The sequence below is a fragment of the Diuraphis noxia genome, unplaced genomic scaffold, assembly GCF_037042655.1.
Source record: "Diuraphis noxia isolate RWA-SAM2 unplaced genomic scaffold, SU_Dnox_SAM2 contig0001, whole genome shotgun sequence".
Classification (NCBI taxonomy): Eukaryota; Metazoa; Arthropoda; class Insecta; order Hemiptera; family Aphididae; genus Diuraphis; species Diuraphis noxia.
In genome coordinates, this window is record NW_028301711.1 from 59,193,292 (window position 1) to 59,215,364 (window position 22,073).

Consider the following 22,073-nt stretch of genomic DNA (forward strand, 5'->3'; position numbering starts at 1 on the left):
TAAGTTCAAAAGAATAAATAAATATCATTATTATTGCAAATTCTTGGATTTCTTTGAAAATATTCGGGTGTTATGCATAAACATAACCATTGAAATGTAGTACGCAATATAATTATAAATTAAAATGTTTAATGTTAATTATCAAAGAAGAATAAAAGATGAGTTTTCCAAAATATTATTTAATATTTAATACTCTATAATCTAAGTTTAATAAATGGTTAATTAATTCTTCCTTTAAATTTTTATTTAATCTCAATAATTATATCATTGACATTTTTTTTTAAATTTCATTTACGAAAAATTTACAATTAAATATTGAATGAAAGTATTGAGTAAACAATGAGAAATAAATATTTATTAAATAATTATCTAAATATATTGAATAATTATTGAATTTTAAAATATAATAATATATAAAATATTGCATATTGAATCATTATTAACCATTATCAAATTACTTTGAGTAAAATATAAAGAATTACAATTTACATACAATTTTGTTTAAATCTTTAATTTAAAATATTTAAAATCCAATGAATTTCAAATATTTATACAATAGTATAGATTGACAATTGCTATGTGGGTAATACAACATGATTGATAATAAAACATAATTTACAGACCTGTAGCCGACGTATAGGATCTACAAGCCTATTGAATATCTCGTGCTATAATAATGTAAGTCAACAATATCAAATACATTTTGATCGCAAATATTTTGTTTTTTTAGATATAAAAACATTACGTTACGTCCATATTTGGTATGTTGAATTTACGTTAGTGAGATATATCAAGTATATCAATGCGCTGTAAATACATTGTGTTAGAAGTTTAAGTTTTTTTGTCAATATTAATTTTTTAAATAAAAAATAAAAGATTTAAACCATTTTATCTGGCACCTTATTATCCATATTAATGACAAAAATTATACTTTAACTCCAAGCAATTACAATATTCATATACATTTCTAAATTTTTAACCCACGAGTATACCTACTATTTTGGTATAGATATATTAGACGAGTTTATAACTGTCGAAATAAAATAAACTTCATATAGCCTAGTTAAAAAACAATGGATTTAATATGACTGTGTTCGTGACTTATAAAAACAATTAAGCAATACACTTTATTTTATAAATTATCCTTATTTACTAAGTAGATTAACAATAAAGTTGATAATTCGGTTTTGTTTTGATTTAAATTTATTTAAATTGTAATAAAATATATTTATTTTACACGTATGAAATGTTCATAATAATAGTAATAATATTAATAATTAAAATAATAATAATAATAATAATAATGATAATTTAATTAACTAGAATGAATTGCCTAAATTATGTAATACGAATATTTGAATTCCAAAAATGTATTGGCTACGTCTGCGATTTGCTTATGTTGTCTTGTTGTCCGTCAACCGAGTTTGGGGTGTTCCGACCACCTGAATTCGACGATTGGATGTGTTGAGATTCGCTTGTGTCCATCCTATCCATGCCGTCCGTCTGGTGGACTACACTGTTAAAGTATCTGTCTGTAAAACGTACAAAAATCCATGACAAATGAGATATGTATATCAGCAATATTCTAATTGACAGCCGAGTTCGCGCAAACATGTCCGCCGGTTTTCGCCTATTGCCACTTGAAATTGTTATCATTATTTGCATTCTAAATGTTATACTATGATATCGTGATATCTCTTTAATTGTGATGATAGGCGAAAGCCGGACGCCATTTAAACTAAAGTATGCGTATCGGTATCACGACGATTGCAGCTGACATACCTATCTTATTTGTCGCGCAATAACCAATATTAATTTCAATAATACATTTTAAATATTTTTGTATGCGGTAAGCAGTATATATATATTATATTTAATCGGTTAAAACGCGAACTAAGATTTATACGTCATAATATAATGTAGATATTACGATCCTCCCAATCATGTTATATGTTACCGGAACGTGAAGAAGTTGCCATATTATATCTACATAAACAGTGATTCAGACTCTAGACGGAGAGATAAGGGTTCAAACTTCAAAGTTAAAACCCTAAAAAAAGTGTGTCTGCGTGCGCGTGTATGTATGTATAGAATTATATTTCGTTTAATCATACGTGCATAAGAGGATGGGAAATTTCCGCGTATTTTAATCAGCTTATATATTTTAAAGACATAATTTGACAACAGGTAATCACATGTTGGAGTCTAATATAAATGTCACGATTTTATTTCTACGTCAGTACCTAGTAAAATTTACTACCTAACTAAACTAATTATGATTTTTTTTTTTTAACTATTTTCATTTGGTTAATTGTATTGTATTTTATATTTTTATTTTAAAATAGTCATAACTCACAAACATTACTTTCAAAAATCACCCTATGTTCTTGTAAAATGATATGTCTTATTGCACATACTAGCATAAGCATAATACTGCACATACATTCTCTGGCCAAATAATTCTCAGGCGGAAATGGCTGTAGTTAACTTGACTATTCAAGCAACGGCCTATGGACTGTATTTTGCCAAGATTAACTCGTCTACAGTAGATCGCTTGAAACGGAATTTTATGACAAAAGTCAATGAAAACATATTAACCGATGGATATGATTTGACTGAACCGAACAAAAGTCGGTCGCCACCTTAGAAACTTATATCAGACAGAGTGAGAGAAGGTTCCTATAGTTGTAGTTTATGATTACATAGACATATTAAACCAAAGAATATTAAATTGTTTATTGGTATTAAAAATCATTGTGGGTATATAAAGAGATTAAATATATATATAATTTTTATCGGTATTAACTAATATGCCATTATTTACCGATACAAATATATAATATATTTACATGAATTAAATTTAACGGATCAATTTTCAATTTAACTGGAAAAAGCCAAGTTATTACAATGAACACTATAATTTAAAAAAAAATTAAAATTATAAAAAAATAACTTTTTAACTAGGTACGCATAGTGAATGTCTGCCTTTTTAGTACACGGGTCACAGCCTTCTAAATATCGACAAATTATACGAGTGAATAATACTTGCCGTCGTCGATCAGTGTGCCGCCGTTGCCTTGTCCACCATTGCCGGACATCAGTGGTGTCATCATGTAGTCCTCATCGAGCGTGATAAATGGCGGCCCAGCCGAGCACTGCGTATTCCACCGCGGTAACGTTGTCTGTGAGTGACCGCGAGACCTACTGCCGCCTCCATTGCCACCACCTGAAGACGACGACGGACTACCGCCAGGGTTGGACAACAGGCTCAGGTTGGTGGGACTTATCACTCCGGTCACAGTGTTCACGGTGCCGATGTTCGAATAGCTGAACAGCTGTTGTGTAATACAAACACACACACACAACATATGTACGTGTATAGAATAACAGTGATAATAACAGTAGTCATAAAATAATAGAAGATGTCATACATCGCAATGTGGTTATATTGATGTTTAATGTGTTAATCGATATTGGGCTGGAAAGTCGTTGGGATATTTTTTTGATTATTTTCATTTAACTGCGATGAGATGGGTTTTAATTTTAAACGTATTCTATTTCTTTGATAATATTTGAAATGCAATTATACTTACAAAAGTCGATTTTCGACTTTTTTCCCATCAATAACTCGTTTGAGTACTAGACTGTACCTATATATACTATTTAATCAATATGTTGTATACCATGTTTATATTATCTAATTTTATAAATTAAACAATTAGGCACCTAAATAAATACATTGTAATTTATAATGTAAATAACTCTAATTTATGTGATTACGTGTACTTTTGAAAAATACAACAACTTCTCAACCCCATATAGTTAGGTTATTAATGTTATGCATATTGCGCACACTAGTACACTACACAGTACACACAGTGTCATATAGGTTAAATTGCAGGCACGATCGTTAAAGTCTACGAACAACAAAAAATGCACACAAAGCGTCACCGGTAATGTTATAAGGTATTTTTTTTTATTATTATTTATTTGACACCTACGAATCGAATAGGTAGTATTAATGAACTTATGGTAATAAAATAAATCTGAAACGTTTGGCGAAAATAATTTTATGGTACCGTTATATTTCAAGTTGATTTGGGATGATTCAGAAATACCAAAAATGATATAGTCACGATCGTTTATTAATTATTTCTAAATTCGACTAAGACCGTAGATGAACACATTTAAGTGGACCATTTTATACTGCATGTATTCTACATGATTAATTAATCAATTGTTTGCAGGTACCTGTTTCAAAAGAATGCAATTATCTCGAAAGAAGTAAAAAAAGTATGATTTACAGCCGAATCGATCTCACGTCAGAGACGATAATAGGTGATTACCAAATGATTGGTTCAAAAACGCCTTGTTAAGAGGACGTGATACCCGCATGTGTTGTCTCCGTCTTACAAGTGCGTAACATTGCAAGACTGTGTAGCGCGGGATAGAACCACTCTGTCAGTATACTATTAGTAGAATCAACAAAAGTTAACACAATACAGATGATAATATTTTCTGTGTCGTAGCGTTTTTATTTGTTTGATATCTTTAATAAGAAAAAAGTTATAATACTTTTAAAAATCTGAATCTTTTAAGTTTTCCAAACTTCAATGGTTTTTGATATATTGGTGTTATCGAAAAAATAAAAACGCTGTGACATGGTTAAAATTCTCCTTTTTTCATGGTGTACAATTGGTTTCTTAGTTATAACTGTAGACTTCTAAGTTCTTTCCCGTGCAAAACAGTTTTGGCCATGTTACGCACATGTAAGACGGAGACAACAAATACGAGTATCACGTTTTCTTAAAAAGACGAAAATATATAGGTCATGAGACCGATTTTCAGTCGACCATTTGTTCACGATTTCTCTAAGGAAATAGCCACAAAACTGCAGTTGCTTTTTCGTAAATACTATATATTATAAAGTTATTTTTCTTAACGTAATCTGTGAAATAAAGTCTAAAAAGGATAAATACATTGAGATCACATAATCTGGTGACTGGAAACAATTTTATTTTTTATGTATTTACGGTATTGACAATCGTAGGCGATTTAAGACTATATAGTATAGATGATACGGTAACCGGCCAAAAAAGCGATAAAAAATAGCGAAAAAAAAAATAACGAAACTAAATAATATATCGAATGTTTAAAGGAAAACTCTCGTTTTTATAGTAAATATTAAACAGAGAATAAGGAAAAACTATAAATAATAATATAATCTTTATTAGTCTGTCATTATTATTGTGACTCAATCTAATATCCGTTATCGCTTTTATCGTAAATAGTGTAACCGTATACCTAAACTATATTATAGACATCATATAGTTTTAAGCGACGTTCGACAACGTGACGATCGTTGACAAAGTGCTGTGCTTATTATATTTTATTCCTTATATTCTATTTGAATTGTATATTTTAAATTAAATTTCGTTCCAGATATATGCAAATTAGAAGTAAAAAAAGAAGTTGAGAGAATGAAATCCCAAGCACTATCGTCACAAGATAACCCTCAACAAATAATCGCTTCATCACAATTAAATCCAGTGATATCAGGTGCATTACCCGAAATAGGTATCTAATTTAAAACACACGTTAAGAAGAGTACGCCAACGTAATGATTGTGCACCGCCGAATCCTCAGTCACTTTTTAACCTTCAAATACCTGAAAAGTATACTTTAACTAAGGATGGAAGGCAATTCATGCAGTACGATAGCGGTCCATATCAGATTAACGTATTTTAATATTTTTTACTAAAGAAAATCTAGAATTAATGGAAAAATGTAATTACGGGTTCGTTGATGGTACATTTAAGTGCACTCCGACACTCTTCACTCAAATTTATATAATACATGTATTGACAACCAATTCGTTGATTCCTACTGTTTACGCTTTATTACCAAACAAATCACAAAAAACATATGTAGGTAATACCTACACCTCTTTAATCAATTAAAAAAAAATTAAATAAACTTTATCACCAAAATTAATTATGTCAGATTTTGAAATGGCATCAATTAATGCATTTAACGAAGTATTTCCAAATGTAAAACAAAAAGGATGCCATTTCCATTTTTCCCAATGTATTTGGCGTAAAATACAACAAATTCAATATATGGCCCAAAAATATATATCAGATTTGACATTTTCATCACAGATACGGCTCTTATTAGCATTAGCATATGTACCAGAAAATCATGTGATAGATGCGTTTGAAGAATTAATAAACTCACTATATTACACAGATAACGAAAACATTTTACAACCACTTATTGACTATACTTTGAAGACACCTGGATAGGCCGCCCAATGGGTCGAAGAAAAGGTCGTAGATTACCAAAGTATTCAATTAGTTTATGGAATTGTTACGAATCGGCAAGTACTTTATTGCCAAGGACTAACAATGCATAGAGGTTTCAGTTCATTAATTGGTTAGTTTTTTAAAATATATTTAAAAAAATATTTTATTAAATTTATATTTTAATTCAATACAATTTATAATGTAATATTAACTATTTAAGGTGCATATCATCCAACAGTATGGACATTTATCGATGTGTCAAAATATCAGCAACATTTAGAGGACATTAAACAGGAACAGATCATTGCTGGTGCCAAAAAACATCAAAAAAAGAAATATAAAAATTGTTCAGAAAAAATACGTAATTTAACCTTATCTTACAATAGGTACTAACGACAATATTAATTATTTAAAAGGTATCGCTTACAACTTTACGTAATAACTCTACAAATGTAACTATGATTTTGTGAATATTTTTTTATATTATATTTTTATGCTTGTACTTATTAAAATAATATTTTTCGCTATTTATGATTTCGTAATTATATAAACTTCGCTTTTATTTTTTCGATATTATTATGGCCTATAATCGATGATATGTGTACCAAACAAGATGAAATTATTTAATCATTTATGCACGCATTCATTTTGAAATCAATGAACCATATTATTATATATTGGTTCCTATACGAGTCGTTATTAAAATCAGTCCGACTGACGATGAGTCGGGTATTTGTACTACACACAGACGCATCGATGTTTTCGGATTTCTCACCCAGATCAGTATTAACCCTAAAGAGCAGGGGTCAGGAATCTGCGGCTCTTTAACATGTAATCCATTTGAAAAATCAATCAATTTATCGAGAACCGTAAAATACAAATTTTATTTTAGAAATATAGCAAAATACTATAACCACGCTATAGAGAAAAGAAAAAAAAGGCACAGGAACAAAACACTCTGTGCAGCTCTCTGGACATCATGGTTTAGTAACTATTTAAAAAGAATGGTTCTCTCCCACGAAAAGGATCTTGACCCCTGCCCTAAAAGATCAATGATACTTGGTGATCCAGCCAAACGCAAACAGTGTGCGTACTGCACATGATGAATACTAATATATATTATATACCTTTTCCAGTGACCAGCTCTGTGACCAAAATAATACCCATGTGATCATATACCATCAGTATACATGTCATATGAGATGTAAGATATACTTTGGCATATAAGAATTGTGACGTTTATGACTTTTTTTTCTTTTTTTTATTAGAAAAGAAAATATACAATCTGTAATATAGTTTATGACTTTTACATGTTTTTTTTCTTTAATCGGCCACTTTTCAGATATTATAATTTTTTCAAATTATTATCAATATAGTACCTATGACATAGAATCAGTAACCTGTATTAAATTGTATTTTGTATTTTTAGAAATTTTTAGTAATAAATGCTTTATTTTTTATTATCTAATTCGGTACGGAAAGTTATTTGTAAATATTATAAAATGCCTGTTTTTTGTATTGTTTAATTAAGATGTCGATGAATATTTTTAAAAACTTTTTATGATTAAAAAATAATATAAGTACCTACAACAGTATTAAAAATAAAAAGTATTTTTAAAATAGGGTATTATTAAAATTATATTATTTTCTATTTTCAATGAATAATAATTATTAAAATAATATTTTGTAACTTTCTTTATTATGTTATATTTCTTTTGTTTTAAGGGTAAAGAATATTTTTGGTCAAAATCGTCCTAACCCTAATTATTATAGTGTTAATCTATAGTATTGTTCACACGTCGTTAATATCACAATGTTAAAATAAATAAAAATCATTATTTTCAGTTATGCTTCAACTTAGGGCGAGTATGCATATATAATTATTATTGATTAACAACAAACGCACACACATGAACACTGAAATGACACAAAAACAAACTGGTAGAGCAACGGTTATATTGGATAATAATTACGACATTTACATTAAGTCCCGCTTTTAACAAATATTTGTGACAATGAAAAAAACAAATCGAACATTATTAAATTATGTATTTTTATATCTAGGTGACTTCTTGGCACAGCTTCGGCTAGTGCCGACATGGAGAGACTTAAACACATATCCTTGGCACGCAATGAAACAGGAGAGAGAGATGTCGACGCCACGAACGCAATACAACGTACATACGTGTGAGTAAAATTGTATAATAATATTGTCTCCGATAACGGGAAGATATTTATTATCCATCACATAATATTGTAGAGGTGATATATAATAATTGTTGTAAATTAAATTTTAGTAAATCAGTATTACCGACTTTTAGTCATAGATGAGGCAATAAAACACGACATTTTTTCATTCGTATATATGTATGTTTATGTACAATAAAAGGAGTTTCAATATCACAAAACAGATTCTATTCACTACTACACATAGTTATACAAAAAGAAATAGTATATATATTATATATATATATATACTTTGGTAGTTGAAAACTTATTGGTTTTACAAAATAATAATAGTATAATATGTGATACAATATAGTATACCTATATAAAAAATTAAACAAAAACTTACTAGCATAATAAAACAATAAGAACGCACTATTATACAATTACACTATATCTATATAATATATAAATATACTTATGCAGTTAATTTTCTTTAAAACAATAATATAGTATATTATCATAAAATATAATTATTATGTATGTATTATCACTAAAACGGTTTATTTTCTTAGCTTTAAATTAATCGATAAATATTTATATTATACAATTACAGTGCGTAAAACAAATGAATTATTACGTAACAGAAACATCTATTAACAAACAGAAACAATAACAAAACATAATAGGTACCTATTATAATTATATTATAATATGTTTTCTAAATAATATTAGGTATACATATTACTGAAATAATAATAAAAATAGTCAATCGTTCAACTTTATAGGTCTCTTCTAATAAGTAAGTATATATATTATATAATAATAGCAATATGTACATTTAATTATTATTCATTATTAAATTGCCGGATGCCGTTAAATAGTAAAATATAAAAATAATAAAGGAAAAATTAAGTAATTCAACTGTTACAATATAATCATGCTGGCTGATTGAGTGGGTGGTGTTGTGGTGTTTGATTGTATGCGCGATACAAGAACCAATAGTAAATTGATATTATGACAACACAATTATTGAATTATGTACCTATATAATATGTGGATGGCATAGTCTAGTCTACAGAATATGAAACGATAATATTACACTAAGTTTGGTTTGCGATATTTTATACGATGTAGATACCAACATTGTAAATATATACTGCAAATATTACAATAATATAATATACCTATCTAAATTAAAATATTTCAAGTACGTATAGGTTTTGATATGAAACCGGAAATTTAACGCTGTATTTTTGGTCATCTCGGTCTACTTTAAATAACAATACAATAAATAATATATAGTACGCTATATATGTCGAACTTGATTTATTTATGGATTTTATTCGATATTGTATTTCATAAATATATATTTACAGATTATATATTGGTTTCTTCAAAGATTATTTTGCACAACGCATAATATTATGAAATAAAAAATTTGACTATAAATCATTATTTGTAATCTTTAATTTATAAAGTATCATAGTTATATTATCGTCCCTAGTTATATAGCATAATATGTATAGTTTTTTATAAAATATAACGTAGATATATAATATTATCGCACGAATGCAATTCTCCAAGCGCGACCTACTACCGACGGAACGCCGTCCTTGGCACGTAAAAGATGAATAAAAATTATTGCTGAAAACGCCCACGAGGTTTGCTCTGGCTCTTCATTTTCCACCGTATATACATACATCATAATAATATATGACAATGCATAATACTGAGGTCGGCCATATCTAAGTACAACGCGACACGAACACGTTTCGAACAAAACGAAAACCATAACACCTCAAACTTTAAATGTAATTTTTTGATATTTTTTTCTCGAGTAATTTGAGTTATCTGCTATAAGTATTTGATTATTGTTTCCTCGCGTATTTTTACCGTATAAAACGATTGTAATCAATTATATTATTCAATTATACTAAATATATGCAATTTCAGACGGTGCGATTTTATTTTAAATCGGTGTCGAGATTAATATTGAACTGCAGTCGAGCATCAAATCATTTGGTATGGGTTTAAATATATTTACGCGTCATTGTAGGTATGAGAAATATCACTTGATCAATATTCCAAGTCATAAATGAGAAAAATACGTACGATGTCTTTGTATACCTACGCGGCCGCGGTGTATATTATAATCATATTATTTTAATAAACTGGAATTTCTGGTTCACGTTTGCAAGATATTCATTTTTTTTTCTTTTTAATATCTTTCGTATTTAAATGTTTTCAATGGAATTAATTTGTAAAATAAATCGAACGAACGAGAAAACACGATAATATTATAGAAGAGGATTTCACTGTTGTGAAACGTTTATTTTTTAAATGTCGTAACTTGTAACGAATAATAAAATGTATTAAAAATTAAAAATAACACCATTTAAAACTACAATATTGACAAAAATTATTCCGCGAGAGGCATTTTTTTCTTAGTTGGAAAATAAATTTTAGTTTACATTTGTAAATAAAAATTCAAATTTAAAGAATAAATAACAACATTTATTTCGTAGGGTTTAAATATTATATTATCGTTACGCAAAACATTTAAAGATTTTTTTATGTTCTTAAACTGACTAAACATATAATAAATTACTGCGGAGAAACTGCGAAAATGTATACAAAAATAATTTCTTCAAAATAAGAATAAAAACCGTTTTCACGTTTGAAATAATTATTTAAAATTGTCAAGGTATGATATATTATTATTGACTGAATATTATCAAATGCTTGCGAATTTATTTTTTATATGTATATATATACACAAATAATTTACACGAATGAAGTGAATAAATAATCTGGAAGTTGTAATGATCAGTTCTTACTATCTATATATTATTATTTATTCGTACGACGAAATGCATATTTGATAAGTGTTTGATTTCAAAACATATAAAACATTTTATCGTTGTTTATTTTTGTTCTTTACCTATGTAATTGCTACAGATGTAAATTTAATAATATAATAATAATTTTATATATACATATATTATAACATAAGTGAAGATCGACAATCTAAATAATATATTAATATAAACATATTCACAATGTCATCTATACATTAGGTTATACTCACACGAACACACAACTAACAATGTAATGACAATAATCATAACTGTATAATTATAACTTATAAAATATATTACAATAATAATAATAATAATAATTGATTAAAATAATAATAACACATGATCTTACGTAATGTATACATAGGTACTACGTAAAAGTATTGAACCTAATTTAATAACTGCATCTCTCTACCGTGGATATTTATTTATTGCACTTTAGTATTTTATGTACACACGCATTTACAGTTATGGATTGACTTTAACAAACATCGTTATAATATTATTATTAAAACCTAATAGAATGGCACATTTTAGCATTTGATGAACCACGTTATCCACTTGTATAATATGACGTTCCCAGCGTTTTACAGCAATATAAGTATATAGTTATACATGTTTTTATTATATTTATACAGGTGGTTGTAATAGGTACCAAAATTGTTTATTCTAACGACGATTAAACAAAAATAAATGTTATACACAAAAAAAAATATTTATTTATAATTTAAAAAAAAAAACAATCAAAAATTGAAAACAATGTACCGCTCGTAAGTTTTGCATCGTAATTATTATTATTTGTATTATAACAGAATAATATATAGGATGGCGAATGCGCTGGTTACATGTTATTATCAACACATAGTGAAATAGCGAACGGATGTAAAATAATATGTATTGTTGGATATTATAATTAATATAAAAACAAGATCTTTACAGACGTAGGTATGTTTTATATATATATATATATAAGCAGACGGTATTCGGGACCGTGTGCGGTTACAACAAATAAAAAACGATAAAAAAAAACAACAACAATAACAACAACAAACTATAAAACACGAAAACACTGACGGCTAAGCAAAGCTTGAACGGACAAACGGGGTGTAATTTTTCGGGTGGCGTCTGTTTAATATATTATTATATTGATGGTTACGCAACGTATATATTACATGCACGATAAGCATCTAATAATATAATAGGTATGTCTTTGTGCATTTATATTATCGTTAACGGGTCAAATGTTGGATCGTACGTGTCGGATCCGAGTGCGAAAAAAGTTCAAAAACTACTTAAATTATTAAATCCGAGAAGAAGAAATATTGTACTCCGTTCAAAGTATGCGGTATAGCCGTTCCTATTGTAATGCGCTGTGGCATATATAGTTATAACCTGAGCAGACATATCTACCACGGTATACTCATATACCAGATTTCCGACAATGGTACCTAATAATAATAAAAAAAATAATAAGTAATAATCGTTAACGATAGTAAATACGAATACAGGACGAATAAAAAACATAGCTTGGCATGGAAATGATAACGAATAAAACTCGAAATGCTACATGCATATATGCCGGATTGCATAAAAATGTATTAATAATTCAATGCGATTTAATAGACCAGTTATGGGCCACCAAACTATGACTAAAATTAGCTCACTTATGATTGGTCAAATGTTTAGTGATTGTTCATGCCACCTGGCAATAAAAGAGTACCAAAACCTATATTATGTGTACGGAAATAATATATACGTCGCAGGCATGGGGTGGGAGAGGTGATGTGTTAAGTCATATTTTTATAAAAAATATTGTTGTTATTGAGTGAAAACAAACGGACGAAAAAAACAAACAAACAAACAAACAAACAAATAGAAAAAAAAATGGTAAGAAAAAATAAAAAACGTTAATAATTCGACGGGTTGTAATCGTGAGCTGGCAAGTTGAACGTATACGGTACCTGGCCGTGTTGTATGTGCGAGAAATGGTAATCGCGGTTAGCGGACACGGCAAACGGGCTACCGCCGGTTACCACACTTCGACCGCCGCCGGACAGCTGTGACTCTGATAGTTGACCGCTCATCGGCGGCGGACTTTGATCGGAATCTCTTCCGCCACCGGGCGATCCGTCACCGCCGCCTCCGCCGCCCATCGGCGGTGTGTTGGAAGTCGGCGGCGAGTTGGACGGAGCAATGGTCAGCTCACCTGCAACGTCAATATTATTAATAAAAAATAAGTACAATTTATTCATATTCTAATGACTTGAGTAATATTTTTGTATACACATCGATCAATATTATCTATTCTCTATCTATTATACCGACTATCAGGTAACTTCGGTCTTCAAAAGAACGTATACCTAATAATCTATTAGTAAATATTTGAAAATTTATGTACCTAATTTGTTTTATTTTTATTAACCAATGTAAAAAAGAAATTGAAAATAAAAATAAAAAGTATATTTTTTACTTTAAGGTAGAATAAAAACCTAAATAATCCAAATAATATGTTATCGAAAATAAAATATATATTATCACCGTTCACATCTACCGAATGCAAATATAGACAATGAAGACTCTCGGATATAATATTATTAATTATTAAACATATATTGATTATTTTATGACCGATAAGTAATTTTTTATATGGTTTCAAAATTTTGTTTTTACAATATTTTAAGTCACTGAAACACAACATTTTATTTATCGTTAACATTTTTGAACTGTTTTACTTGAAGATCTTCATTTTTAATTCCATATTTCGAATCAGTATACTTTTCTGAAGATAAAATTTTTTATAAATCTTATTTAGAACGACGATACCGCATTAAGTTAAATATTTATAAGTAGGTATGTTAAGTTTAGATGAATAGTGCACAAACATTTTGCGAGATTCTGAAACCTAAATCAAAAAATGCTGTGTAATTGTAACTTCAAATTATTATTTTAACTAGTAAGAGGAATATAGAAGAATAGAAAAATGTATAATATTTATTTAAAAAAAAAAACAATTCTATTAAAAACAAGAGTTTATCAAAAAACATAATATTTGGTGATAACAAATAACACAGAATACAATATACACATATTGTACTCGTGTTAAATGCTGTGCATATATTATTATTATTGTATAATATTGCGCCTTATCGATCGAGTACGGTGCTCGAAGGTAAGAAAAATAGGAAGCTTAAAAAGGCCTATATAGCCATGGTGTACAATATAAACGTGTTCGTCGTAGTGTGCGGTATGGTGGCAATGTGCCATGTCCTACGGAATCGATTGCCGAGTGCTAGATTTCGGGTAACCTTTGAAACACCACTAGTCTATGCTTATAAGTTTCAGACAGAAATTAAATGCATTACATATTTAATTGCTGCAAAATTATTGTCAACCACATCCCTCGTGTAATTTCTTCGAGAACGATATAAGAATGATATGAATTATTATTAAATATTTTTATTTAAAAAAATAATTATTAAATATTTTTATTTAAAAAAATTATTATTAAATATCTATGAATTATCATTGGGGGGGATATAACATAAACTCAATGGTATTACGCAATTTTCGGGTGCGGGTTGCCCTATAAAGTGGGTTTCTAATATCTGAATCAGTTCCCAGGTAGTCAATAGGTATTAGAGGCTGCACTACATACGCTGTATTGATATTAAACGTTAACCACTAACTCGTTTGTGTAGCTTGTCAATACAGATATAAATCAATGTGAGCTATAAGTTATAGCATATCTAGTAATCATAAAATATGGTAAATTAAATAGGTACCTACGCAATAGTAGCTTAACATTCTGACGTCTACCCTCACGCAATATAAAACAAGACGAAGTCAATTAAAATAATTAACAATAATAAAAAAAAAATCGGTATAGATTAACGGTAGGAACATTTACAACATCCAGATTTTACAAATTGTAAATTGTAAATTTGACAATCATTCATTTTTTAATTTATTTTTTGTTCACCAATTAAATTCTATTTAATTTATTTTATGTGTGCTTTTTTGGTTAAGATGTGTTCCAAATTAGATCTTTTTTCAAATAATAAAATAAATATTTGTTTGGGTGGAGTAAAACTGAAATGAGTTTTCCGTCATAATTCACAACAATATGTACTTAATCTTGAAATAAATGAAATGTCACCTAAATTTTTGTGGAAAATCGCAGTCATCAGATCATTAATTTAATTAGGTATATTTTTAAGAGGACGCTACACCCGCATATGTTGTCTCCGTCTTACAAGTGCGTAACATAGCAAATGTTATGGTCAGAAGATCACGTTTAGCTCCGTTAGTTTAAAATTTAGAGTAAATTGACCTCTTACAAAAATTAAAGGGAACATTATTATCGAGGGCATGACGTAGGTCTTTTTATTATATTTTAATTTTAAAGTGAGTTATGTGTATTTTAAGATATACAAACAATTTAAAATTTTAAAATACACATAACTCACTTTAAAATTAAAATATAATAAAAAGGCTTACGTCATGCCCTCGATAATAATGTTTCCTTTTATTTTTGTAAGAGGTCAATTTAGTCTAAATTTTAAACTAACGGAGGTAAACGTGATCTGCTGAGCATAAAATTTGCTATGTTACGCACTTGTAAGACGGAGACAACGTATGCGGGTGTAGCGTCCTTTTAAGTAAATCCGTATTGGTATGGGGACCAATACGAACAGTTGTATGATCATAATTTACTGTACAAGTAATTTTTGATGAACCAATTCGTACACTTTATTTTGACTTTGGAACTAATTCTGTATTTTCCAACAGTTATACATCGCGCTGTTCGTGGTTTTCATATCCACGATTGATTGATCGATAGCTCAAGAATACATAATACATATTACTTGACCAAGTACTATTTGGACATTGGTAGATCCTTATATTACTTAGATCTTAAGTAACTAAATTATAATATTATAAAATATTATATTAAAATTATTTTAGAACAAAGTTAAGTACAAGTTTACAAAGTTTAGTATAAGTTATTTAATCGAGTAAAAACTTACCTGTAGATCGAATGATGGCTACTGGCCGCGCCATGGGCGGTGGAGGAGGTGGTGGTAGCATTGTGCTCGGATAATATTGGGCCATTTTTGGACTCCTTGTAGGTCCCGCCTACGATGCAATAGAGAAAAAAATATTGTGAATTAGTACACATCATTGGAAATATTATATAATTGTAGACAGTACATAATTTAATAAATTCTATATGTATATTATACAATTCTAATATTTTCCGACACCGATGTCGGAGATGGCATAATAACCGAGTGTTAACCTAATATTAAAATGTTAAAATATTTTTACTGTATAATATATATATTAATATATAAATATGTATAAATTAATGTAAAACCTGATTTCCATAGGCCCATCCCTACGTGGGGCATAAAAAAAACAGTAAACGGTAATTAATAATAGTTATTAGATGAAATCAATAAAATATACACTTGCTATATTATGTACATAATATTATACATGACTAATGGCGATAGATTTAACAATTACATGAGGGGAAATAAAAACAAACATGTATTATATTATTTAACAAGTTTAATATATTATTAGGTATATATTTTATTGACCAATATAATATTTAAATTCTGAGGTATAACAACCATTGGAAAATTAACTAGTATTGGACTTATTTATGAACGTGACATTTAATTTCAAATAGGTATTTATCATTATCGTCATTGTCATCACAAATTCGATTTGCTAATAGTAAACAAATCTCATGTTTCACTGATTTAATATGTACTGTCAAATGTTTATAAAACATATTATACACATGAAATGCAACAATAGCAAAACGGGGCGGAAGAATAATTCAAATAAATGAATTAAACCAGTATGATAATATTCCTTTTTCAGAAAAAAAAAATCAGTATAAATAATACACAGGTATGTGTGAAGAAAAATGTTTATCTTTAAACTTACAAGTTACAACCATCCGAATATACCAACAATTTCTTGGACTTAGTACATCACTCTAGATATACCTAGATAAGAATCTAAAAAGATTAGAAGACCTAAAATTGTTTTAATATAAATTTTAAATATTACTATAATTCAGACTATTTCAAAAGTTTCATAGAACCTTAATTATCTTTATGGGAGATCAATATAATATTTCAATGTGATTTTTTCAACAATATTTTATAAGAAATGGATGCCATTAAATTGGATGTTTCTTATAGTTTGCTGTAGACAAAAAAAGCATTAAAATTATATTGATAATATCTAATTATCTCATACATATTCGATTGATACGGCGTATTTAGTACATGAATTATAATAACAAAGTTAGATTACAGTTTACAAAATAAATATAAAAGGAAAAATAGCAAGGTTTCTATTTATTGACGAGTATTGTGAACTTGAATATTTAATATTTTATCATCAGCCATTATTAAGGATATAATATATGTTTGTTTAATGTTTTGGTATTGTCGAATATGATGTTGAAAATCGGGCATTGAATGGAATATGTGTATAAAAATTTAATATTTTGAAGTACAATATTTACACAATATATAATGATCGTAAGTACATATTATTTATTTTACATGCATCGACATTACATACCTGTGCGCCTTGAGAGCTCTCCGCTTCTTGACACACAAATGTGACAAAGTCCGAAAGCGTATCGTGCCCGTTCTCCGGGTACTTGGCCGGACTATGTTGTTCGGGTCCCGATGTCGCCGAACCGTAATAGTTAGCGGATGCCAAGGACGCTATGCTTCCTGAGTGTTGGCCAGGAATACCTATGTAAGTTCATGTGATATTATAAATATAATATGATATTCAAATGTAGGCAAATAAATGAAAAATTAACTCGAATTGGTGAAGTTGAGTCAGCGTTAAGTCGTTAAGCCGTTAAGCTATAATAAGCAAATAGTTGAAAAAGAATATATTTAACCCTAAAAGTTTAAGATTGAGTAAAGTATTAACTTGTCTCGATAAAAAAAAAAGCTAGTTGAATTTTTTTTCAATTAAGTACCACCTGCAGTGACACACAATTATTTTAATACTGTACAATTGATACCATTGTGTTTTTTTTTTTGTCTGAATTTGATTAGTGCGAGGATATCTTCAATGATGATAAACACTTACACAAAAATAATATGTGTTGATATTAAAACATTTACCATTGCAGGGCACAGCAATCCATCAATTAATGCGTGTTTACTATAGAATGCTGATACGCTTTCTATTAAAATTAACAAGTATGTATAAAAATATACCATGGTCAATGTCCGAGTGCCAACTGGTTTGACTAGATAGGGATGCTGGACTCTGGCCGTAGTATGTGATCTCTGAACTGGATTTATCTCTCTGGCCGCCCAAATCAATTTCGGTATCTTCGGCAGAGCTCATTCTCCGCATTCGTTTAATTCTGGGCTCGTTTAACGGGCTCTGTGTCCTCTGAATCGACATCGGGCCTAAGGAAAAACAATTTTAATAATCGATTTTATGCATGAAGATAAACACGTTGCGAAAGTTTTCCGTGTAATACTACTCGTATTGAGACGTATTACAGTGGTAGGTATATAGGTACCTACAAAATACAAAGTATGCTTACAAGTTTTTAAGTCAATCTGTAACGTTTTCAATGAAACTAAAATACAGCCTTAATAGCTTATTATTAAACACTTATTATAATATACTTATATCTATTGTTTAAAGTGATAATCTCTATTCCTAATATATTGATTCATTCACTCTACGGCCTGAGTGCATACGCGACTTTCTAATTTAACATCGCACACAACGTTTACTGTCATGTTCGATATGGGAACATACTATTTCCATTACCGGTCACTACACATAATATATAGGCGACAGTGACATGCAGACCCAATAGCGGAAAGTCGCGATTTGTGGCTTTACCGTTTCAATAAATGTATAAAGTGTTGTAAATGAATTATAACAATTTTAATTAAAACAATCGCTTTCTATTTAACGTTAATAAAACGCATGGGATAAACAACTGGACGTCACCTATCCTATCGGAAACAACATAATGACATAATTGCATAAACCAACAACTATATAACTATACGTTATTCATTATATTTCATTTTATTTTTAAATTAGCTCTTAGTACATTTTGCAGTATACTACAGTGCGGCACACATATATTATATATAAGATGTAACAGGACTATTCAACAAATTTCCATTACATATATTACTATATTTGTCAAATAGTACTGTTACACCCTGTATATTCTGTAAAGTAAGAATTTGGAATGTGCTTATCAGTGACTCAACTAGGGTTAAAATTCTGGGGAGGGGGCTATAGCCCCCAAGCATAACTTTAAACTCAACAATCCCTTTCTAAAAATATATATTTTATCAAAGACAATCTTTATCTCTTATTTATTTTACTTGAAAACTTTTAGAGTTTTTAAAATATTAATTTCTTTTTTTCCAAGTGACAAAATTGAAAGTACAATTTTACGTGTATTATTTAAAATTAATAAGGGATATTATTGGGGGGGGGGGCAAGTTTTAGCAGAGCCCCCTCCCCATCCCCCTTAGTTAAAGGTTACGCAAATGGTGTGTGTAAATTGTGAGGGTATGTATGGTACTTTTGTAATGTAGTGATAAAAATGCTTCAAATATTTCAGGAATTTTTCACATTTTATTAGATACTATAGGCTACTATTATTAAAAAGCATTTTTCATCTGGATTACGAATTTATAAACGTATCCTATTAATTTGTGCGTTTTTTTCTTAATTGTAGAAATCATGTGTAAAATATAAGTTGAATGGTATAATATATTATGGTATTTATTTATATTATTATTATTACTCACCTAGTTTTAATAGCCAAGTGGTTAATTTATTACGAACAAGATAATATAAAGGCAATGCGAATAATGCGCTTAACATAATAAAATATATTATATTATATATTTATATGTAACTATGTAAGATACGTATATGTATGATACATATTGTATAAATGGTGGCTTTCGTAAATCGTCCATTTGGATACCTAATAAGGGAAATCGCGAACAATGCGAAGAACTCGTTCATTTATCCTTCATCTTGGAAACATTTTTTCTTTTTTTTCACACTACGGCGCTATATTATTATATATGTATATTATGTACATGGACGCAGACGATATAACTATTATACCTATTGGTCGCACGAGATAAAAATCGTTCTGCAGACTTAACCGCGGTACACACACACACTTAATACTTATATTATTATACAAATATAGATATCCACCGCTCCGAACGATCCAACCGCTATACACCGGATTGATACCCACGTATGATAACATACGTCATCAGCTATCGTGTCACACGCCTAATATATTATTATATGATTGTGCTTATGTATATATTGAGACGTGGGAAAATAACGAGGAAACGCGATGACTGGATTATACGCATTGCATTGAAATATAATATACCTACAGTTTATTTTCCTAAATTCTACGTTGATACATTATCGATGTACATTATTATATATATAATATATATATATACAATGTACACATTGTACACAACGAGTTTAATTTTTGTGAGACAAACGCGCAACTGAACTTTTGCCGGATAGAGAGCAATATTTATACACACGCCGCTAGGTACACTAACATAGTAACATACATAATAGGGCATATTCTTTAATAATATGTTCAGTGAAAATCGAACCTTTCGACGCGTGGAAAACTGTTTTCAAAGACACATAATTTCCCTGTTTAATGTTATCATTGATATAGCGAGATATAATGTGTATTAAACATTTGTACAATTGTTATTATACTACGCACCAATATAGTTTACTATACCGTAAAATGTTTTTTTCAACAATGACAGTTACTAGTAATATTTTTCCGCAGAACATGTTTCCATAAGAAACAAAATATGGTACACTTTATAATACTGTTAACTTTTCAATTTTCTCAGTACAACACGTATTAAAGAAAAACTGCAAAATTACTAACTATTCGTTTGTAGCGCACCCAGAGTTTTATTTTGGTTATGGTTTTACACGAGCAAATAATTTAAACAATAATGAACAATTTAGATAATTTTCTTTACAGTTTTTGTATAATTAGTTATAATTAATTATAATTAATAATAAATCAACAATTTAATTTATATCTATTAAAAATTACCAAAAATTTATCGACTCTGTGTATTGAAATGGTGGTAAAGATTTTTTGTATAATTAAAAAATTTCAGAGGGGTCATAACCCACTGCTAGTCGTAACAATGTTCTTAATAAGTGTACAGGACGTTTTTGTGAATTAGGTTCTTGAAAAATGTGGACCCTTTCTCTTTTATCCACAGTGAATATACCTATCTTCTAACAGTTATTATTCGCGGTATTCAAGTTTACGTGCAGTGGGATGTAATATTGTAGTAATGTTTTTAAATTGTTAATTCTACCAGAGTATACTCACGGAAAAATAGGAAATTAGTGCATTATAATTTTATCATATTATTATTTTATTTATACTCACTGTAACTGCCAGATGCCATGATGGATGAGTGGTCGCCTGGTGGGGTGAAGCTGCTGCAATAATACCCTGGGTTTTCGATTTTGATAATGTTCATGGGTGGCATACCGTTTGGATTTTGAATTATAGACGCTGTAAAAGAGAATGAATATTTGTATTTAAAAATATGTACATCAAAAAGATATACACTTTGAAATATGTAATATTAATGCAAAATACCTACCTAAATAA

General features: G+C 29.0%; 1 protein-coding gene across 11 annotated transcripts in view; it reads right to left on the minus strand.

The window, feature by feature from the left end:
* Window positions 1-1,185: 1,185 nt before the first annotated feature.
* The window catches only part of NfI (Nuclear factor I), a 165,867-nt gene continuing 144,979 nt past the window's right edge, over window positions 1,186-22,073 (minus strand). For 6 of the 11 annotated variants that reach the window (XM_089217837.1, XM_089217813.1, XM_089217829.1 and 3 more), the window contains 8 exons: window positions 21,846-21,974; window positions 18,601-18,798; window positions 17,942-18,120; window positions 16,710-16,730; window positions 16,360-16,468; window positions 13,294-13,538; window positions 3,050-3,335; window positions 1,186-1,532 (listed from right to left, as the gene is read on the minus strand). In XM_089217837.1, the coding sequence (XP_089073963.1) occupies window positions 1,378-1,532; window positions 3,050-3,335; window positions 13,294-13,538; window positions 16,360-16,468; window positions 16,710-16,730; window positions 17,942-18,120; window positions 18,601-18,798; window positions 21,846-21,974 (1,322 nt within the window). In that variant the 3' untranslated portion in view covers window positions 1,186-1,377. Of the gene's footprint in view, window positions 1,533-3,045; window positions 3,336-13,293; window positions 13,539-16,359; window positions 16,469-16,709; window positions 16,731-17,941; window positions 18,121-18,600; window positions 18,799-21,845; window positions 21,975-22,073 lie in introns of all 11 variants that reach the window. The other 5 variants (XM_089217825.1, XM_089217815.1, XM_089217809.1 and 2 more) reach the window with 4 other exon arrangements.